The sequence below is a fragment of the Glycine soja genome, chromosome 6 (genome assembly GCF_004193775.1).
Source record: "Glycine soja cultivar W05 chromosome 6, ASM419377v2, whole genome shotgun sequence".
Classification (NCBI taxonomy): Eukaryota; Viridiplantae; Streptophyta; class Magnoliopsida; order Fabales; family Fabaceae; genus Glycine; species Glycine soja.
Window position 1 is genome coordinate 1,504,109 of NC_041007.1, and position 7,211 is coordinate 1,511,319.

The window sequence follows — 7,211 nt, forward strand, 5'->3', positions numbered from 1 at the left end:
TTCTTTTCCCATCTTACATAATTCATTATCTCTTTGTTGAAAGTCTTATATCCTTATAATTTTTTTACTCTTTTGACCCTTGAATAACATGTCTTGTAAGGTGTGATATGAGAGATTTTCATAATTCTTTAAATTTGGAACATCTTGATTACATGTTTATTTTTAATAGACGTGAGAAGTTGTATCATGCATAAGTGAATAAATATATAAATATTTTTTTGTACATGAATTTTTTTGTTACATCTATAACTGGTATGTGAAACAATCATTGAGCATATTTTCTGTTTAGTGGGATCGTTAATGTGAAAATAACTATAAGTATGATGTTATATGGACATTGCGGTATATGATTCTTATATCATTAATATGATTGATAATTGAAAGAGAACAAGTCTACTGTGCTTTTAAATATGCTAAAGAAAATTGATTTATTATGCAATAAATTTAAGGTTCTTTGTGTAGGATAACTTTTATTTAAAGTGTTACATGAGAAAAATTTATAAATCTTTATTAATAATGTAGAAAATTATTTAAAATTTTAAAAACTCATAATATTCTTTTAAATCTTATAATTTCATGTTTTATAAATTTATTAAAATCCACACTATAAAAATTTAATTTTAAAATTATTTTTAAAAAAATCTTTAAAATCATTTTAAAAGTACAAAATCTTTTAATTTCTTTTAAAAAAAACTATATCAAAATAATGTTTTAAAATCTCAATCCAATTCATCTCATCCCCCGTTGAAAACGGTGTAGAATGTCTAAATACATTGTACTACACTGTATCAGCGAAGGAAACGAATTTATTCTTCTCTTGCACTCGTCTGGAGTCAAGACTCTGGAGGAGCCTTATCCCGATCCGCAAGAACACGCAAACACCGATCAATTAATTTTCTTTCATGTAATCAATCTAACTTGGCATCTAATAATTATATTAATCGACTCTAATCTCACCCTTGTGTTTCAATAATTGAAGGCTAGATGGGGAGTGCATCAGAGTTCGACCCAGCGCTTGCGCTTTCCCACAAATTCCCTGATGTAATATTCTTTGCGTAATCTTTTTCTTTTCTTTTTAGTAGGTTTTCCTAATTTACAACAAACTGAATTCTGAATTTCTGTTATCATTTTGATCGTGCGAGATGCTCTGCAGACTACGTACTCTTATACCGAAAGGTGAGGCATTCCGTATGTCAAAGCTTTCAATTATGAAAGGCGCATATTCTCTCATGTTATGATTAACTTTACTAATCATTTTAAATGAACAGGGATGCAGCACTTTATGCCCTAAGCGTAGGGGTGTGTTTGTCGGACGCTGTTGACGCTGATGAGCTTAAATATGTTTACCATGAAAATGGTCAGGAGTCTATCAAGGTAAGTTATTATTTATTATAAAACTTACCCAACGGGATGTGTCTCAATTGCTAATACATACTGAGCTTCTGAGGAGCATCTGGGTTCAATTTTACCAAAGCTTTTAAGTCTTATAACTCCCATAACCATCTGAAAGGATATTTCAGTCTCACTAGAAACTAGAAAGCCCAAGACCCTAATTCCTGTGGTTATAAAAAATATATATGTTATATTGACGTATTTCTTCACCAGTATCATCTTCAAAAATATTGCTGAGAATTCATTATGCTTACCAAAAAGTTTGAAAATGATTAGAGTTTTGTTACTATGGAGTAATCTTGGTAAATGCCCAATGTAACACAATTTGCTTCAACCATTACTATTAACTAATGCTAAGATATTGCTAATCATTCATTTCTGTTTAGGCAGTCTCTCTTAACATATAATTTCAAAATATTGCTGACTTATGCATCTTTTTCTACTTTGTGTTTAGGTCTTGCCTACGTTTTCTACTCTACTTGTACTTAGATCTGGGGCGAGTGGTTATAATCTCCCAGGCTTGAAGTGAGTGCTGCTTAATACTTTCAATATGTTTATGCTTATACTTCATGTATTGTTTTAATATATAATCTCTATAGTATTTATGTTGTTGGTGAATGTATAATTCCTTCGCTTTTTTCTCCATCTTCTGTCATGTCAATCTTCCTTTTTTTCCCTTTCTGATGCCTAACCCAAAGAACTTTATGTGTACTAGATATGATCCACGTCTTCTGCTTCATGGACAACAATACATAGAATTATACAAACCACTTCCTTCAAGCTGTCATGTAAGCTTTTTTTTTTTTAATGAGAAATGGACATGCTGGATATTTAGATCGAATTGAGAAACTAATGATTTATTGTTCTAATTTTAGCTCAATACACCAACATGTCAGATGATATTTGCTGGAAAATCAAATCTATCAAACTTATGGTAGACGTGAATGAAATTTTACTCAATTAATTATTAGAGGGTTCCATTTTTAGCATTTAGACACACTATAAATTTCAAGCATCTGGTAGTTACATATCTTTTTTACACATGTGTAATAGTCATGTTTTCTTTGTGTATTTTCATCCCGAATTCCCGATGTGACTAACAGTGAGAACAATTGTAGCAAAACACATTTACTTGAGAAGAGTGGCCTTTTGATTTTGGTTTGAATTTAATTGGGGAAATAAATATCATCTGCGAGTTACAGATGAAGAATGAGTTCTATATATCTGAGTGAATCATAGCATGAACACCCCTCTAATTTCTCCCCATCCCCCACAGGACTTTTACAATTGTAATTTTCATCAGCATGCTAAGGTTAACTTTCTATCATGATCTTCTCTCTAATTCTTTGTAGATAGACTCATGATTTATTATTCTTATTACAGATACACAATAAAGTAAGCCTTGCCGGATTACATGATAAAGGTTGGCTTGCAAAAGCAGTTTCTACTTAATGATCTTTTGTGCATGTGTTTACTCTACAGTTTCACTTTCACATCTTCTTTGGAAAATGAATATCTTTATGTGTACATATTTATTTATTTTATATTCCTTTTTCTGCTCCTTCAAGATTGGATGTCATTTCTTTAATTTCAGGTAAAGCAGCAATTTTGGAGATTGAAACAAAAAGCTACGAGAAAGAATCTGGTGATTTATTGTGCATGAACAGGTAATGCTGAAAAAGTTCCCTTTAAACCTTTGTTATCATCACACTCAACTATCTTGTTGCTTGCAGGACAACTGTCTTTCTACGGGGTTCTGGTGGCTTCTCAAAGTCATCTAAGCCATTTTCTTATACAAACTACCCTGTGAATCAGAATCCAGCTGTGAAAATTCCTGAAAGTAAACCTTTTTCGGTGTTTGAGGATCGAACCCAACCATCTCAGGCATGTTATAACTATGCAATATTGTTTGGAATAAATTGGATTTTTTTTATTAATGTCACTGCATCTATGTTTTTTTTGCCTTTCCCTCATTTATTTGCCGTTGCTCTGTTACCTTCTTTGTGACATATTTGGAAAGCAATGTAGGATATGTATCTTAAGTTCTGGACCAGCTTACCCTCTCTCTGAACATTTACACTGATTCAGCTAATCAGCTTCTAGCCATATGCCTTAGATATTTGGTTGTCAACTTGTCATTAAGTAGTGTGGCAAGTAATTGAGCACCCCCCCCCCCACCCCCCAAAAAAAAAAAAGATATTGTAAAATGCTTATCTAATGATTGCAGTAAAGCATTAGAGGCCCGACGTTTCCAGATAGTTCTTAGTTCTCCAATCAAACAGTAACATGTGGATTTTTTTATCCTGACATTAAATAACCTCCATTAAGAGTATGTTGCTGAATTATAGATGTGGAATACTCAGCGTGGAAGTTACCAGCCCACCAATGGTCAGAATAATCAAGCTCAGCCACTCAAGCCCAACTCTCAAATACAACTAGAGTTTTCCCTGTTCATGTGTTTATCTAATAGAACCCATTTTTTACCCGTTCTTATCTCTGTACACATTCTTCACTGTTCTGGCACTCTGTTGAGATTCTTGAAGCCACGGAAGCCTAACACATCTTTGAAAACTTTTGATATTTTCTCTAACACAGATTCTGAATGTTCTTCATTTTGGCAGGCATTGCTCTATAGGCTATCTGGTGATTACAATCCTCTGCATTCAGATCCCATGGTTGCAAAGGTTGCCGGGTTAGTACTCTCATCCTGTCTTCTGAATGCCAGCCGTTTGTTAAACACTTGAAATTTCTAATTAGATTGCGTACCTCTCCCTCTTCCCTGGTAGAAGTTGGGGTGTGCTAAGGTGAATGAGAATTTTCCTTCCTTTTCAGCCATAGAGTTATAGACATAGTGGTTATGTGCCATTTTAAGATATAATGCCATCAATTTGTGATGTGACCATTCTTTATGGGGTCATTTTCTATCATATGGATTGAATTCATTTGTTCGGCTAGTCTAATTTTAATTTTTAACTTGTTGCCAAAGATTCTCGCGGCCAATATTGCATGGTCTGTGCACATTAGGATTTGCAGTTAGGGCAATCATCAAATGCATATGCAGAGGAGATCCAGACTTGGTAAAAAGCATAGCGGGCAGATTTCTTCTACATGTCTACCCTGGTGAAACTCTGGTTACTGAGATGTGGCTTGAAGGCTCAAGGTAGAATCACTGTTTGTCTCATTGATTAAAAAAAAAAATAGTATCAATTATCTTGCACTATCCACTTCCAACATATTCAAAAGCTTGGGGAATTATGCTAGTGATTGAAAGTTAATATCGTGCAGGGTTATATTTCGGACTAAGGTGAAAGAGCGAAAGCGGACAGTCCTTTCTGGCTACGTCGATCTGCGTGGTTTGACTTCGTCACTGTGAAAGAATTCAAATTCATTTACATGTAGGCTGTAGGTCGATAATATTTGCAGAGGAGATAATTTTAAAACGTAATTAAGTGCGATATCGATGATTAAATTTTACAAAATGGGTATCTATGTAGAATAGTAAGGTGATATTTCCCTTCAAAAAAATAAAAGCACAGTGTTATTTAGATAAACTTCTCATACTCATAGGAGAAAATAAATAAGATAAAATAAATAAACTTTTTTTATAAATTAAAAACTTAAGTATTTTGACCTTAATAAAAATTTAGTTTGTCGAAAAATTGAGGTGCATAAGTTAATTTTAATTTATAAAAAAGTCAAGTTATTTTACGTTTTGATAATGAAGTCTACTTTTTTCTTATTCACCAATCACCAGGAAAAAAAATACTTATGTTTTGACTTATTCCGATCATGCTCTTGCTCGTAAGAATTTATTACATTAAAATTTAAATTTGAATAGATAAAAAAAAAATAAAACGAAAATTGATTGTTTATTTACTTTTTTATATTTCAAGGTAACAGTGAATTCAAAAGTTATCAACTTCGACTCAATTACTAAAAAGAAAAATGATATATGTAATGATTTGTAATTAAATGATAATAAAAAAAATTATGTTAAAATAATTTTATAATGTTATTCAATTATCAATCACTTATTACTAAATATAATGATCCAACTTATTATTTTTGTTGACCTTAGAGAGTTATGGCTTATAATTTCAAATATGTGTAGACTATAAATTTCAATGGCCTAATTATTATTTTTAAATATAATGATCCAACTTATTTAACCCAGCAGCAGTAAAAAAAAAAAAAAGAAAGCAGTAACGAGCTAAGTCGAATTAAATAATGTTTTTGACTAATAAAATGAACCATTAAATTCACTCGCGGTCAATCAGCACGAGTCATTAAGTTTACTCGCAGTCAATCTGCACGGATCATAGTATAATACTAGTACATAGTAAGATTATTATTATTAACAGAACCTTAATTATTTTTTTGTTACAATCATTTTAAAAATTATATTTTTAGAGTAACTTTTAATTAAAAAATTTAACTTTTAATATACAGTATAAAATGTTACATTAACAATGAATAAAAGTTAAACACATTTCCAATATAAAACCATTAAGTATTTACTCTTCCACCCATGTTTCATTTAGTGCCAGGCACAATATTGTAATTTAGATTGTTTATTCTAAATTAAAAATATAATTTTGTTATATTAAATTAACGGTGCATAGTTTTTTTTTCTCTCTTTATTTAAAATGCACTAGTAGTATAAAAAAATTATAACCATTAAGATTCTTATTTTTTTGTTATAAATTATTTCAAAAATTATATTTAGAGTAAATTGATACTATAAATGTTATATTTTTTTATCAATATAAAATATTATATTAGCAATGAATAACAAACATAAAAAAAATATTAAAAAGAAATAAAAGTTAGATCATGTTCAACAAAACTAATTGAAAGTAAAAGCTAATTGATAGTCGAAAGTTAAAACTTTTAACTAATATTATTAAATCATAAATATTTAATAAAACTAATTATTAAAGTAGTAAAAAAAATTAAAATTCCAAAAATGACATTTAAAATAGCATAATAAAAAAGTTTAATAAATATTTGAAAAAGAATAAAATATAAAAAATTAAAAATTAAAAATTAACATTTAAAAAAAATACTATTTCAGTTATATCTCACAAGACATTTTATTTTATTTTTGGGTTTTTTTATGAGTTAAAAATTTATTTAATTATTTAGTAAATGAGTTTTTTTAGTAATTTTTAATATTTTTTGAAGTGTTACTTAAAAAATATTTTTTTAAATACTAACTTTTTTTATTTTCTTCTACTTTTTCACAATGTGTTTATTTATTTTTCTTATCTTTTTAAAATAGATCATTATTTTATTTTATTTTATATTTTTTCAGTTATTTTAATAAATAATTTTATTGAACACTTATTTAATAAACTAATTTTTTAATTTTTAACTTTCAATTAAATTTTTAATTTTTATTTAATTTTGTCAAACATAACCTTAGGTAACATTTTAAAAAATGTTAAAAAGTTACTTAAAAAACTTAATAAAAAAATCAAACAAATTTTTAAATTAATAATTTTTTTCGAAACTAACTAAAATAACCTTAAACACATTTTCATATAAAACCATTAAGTATACAGTCTTTCACTCATCATCCATTTAATGCCAAGGACAACACTCTTTTAAAAAGCTCTTTAATATATTTTTATATATTTTCATTTCCGAATTTTGTTTATTCAAACAAAGACTTCCATTTTTCATATTGATAATCATCTAAACCATTCAACTTGCTATTATATATTTCTCTCTTCTCCCTCTTTATTTTTTTTTTCTTTAAGTAAACAAAGCGTAAAGTTTGTTAAATGTTCGAAAGAGAAATCATCATTTCAAGTTCA

The 7,211-nt window shown here is 29.0% G+C and overlaps 1 protein-coding gene across 1 annotated transcript; it reads left to right on the forward strand.

The window, feature by feature from the left end:
* Positions 1-766: 766 nt before the first annotated feature.
* On the forward strand, positions 767-4,943 carry LOC114414554 (enoyl-CoA hydratase 2, peroxisomal-like). Its single transcript, XM_028378850.1, has 12 exons — positions 767-904; positions 980-1,041; positions 1,154-1,176; positions 1,269-1,374; positions 1,847-1,917; positions 2,108-2,180; positions 2,776-2,815; positions 2,987-3,059; positions 3,126-3,276; positions 4,014-4,084; positions 4,379-4,552; positions 4,678-4,943. Exons 2-12 carry the CDS (start codon positions 985-987, stop codon positions 4,763-4,765), a joined length of 927 nt encoding a protein of 308 aa, XP_028234651.1. The 5' UTR covers positions 767-904; positions 980-984; the 3' UTR covers positions 4,766-4,943.
* Positions 4,944-7,211: the final 2,268 nt, after the last annotated feature.

Coding starts and splice junctions, on each gene's coding strand:
- LOC114414554 (XM_028378850.1), top strand. CDS start 985: ATGGGGAGTGCATCAGAGTTCGACCCAGCGCTTGCGCTTTCCCACAAA. Junction 2,816..2,986: donor TGCCGGATTACATGATAAAG/GTTGGCTTGCAA, acceptor CTTTAATTTCAG/GTAAAGCAGCAATTTTGGAG. Junction 4,085..4,378: donor ATGGTTGCAAAGGTTGCCGG/GTTAGTACTCTC, acceptor TTGTTGCCAAAG/ATTCTCGCGGCCAATATTGC.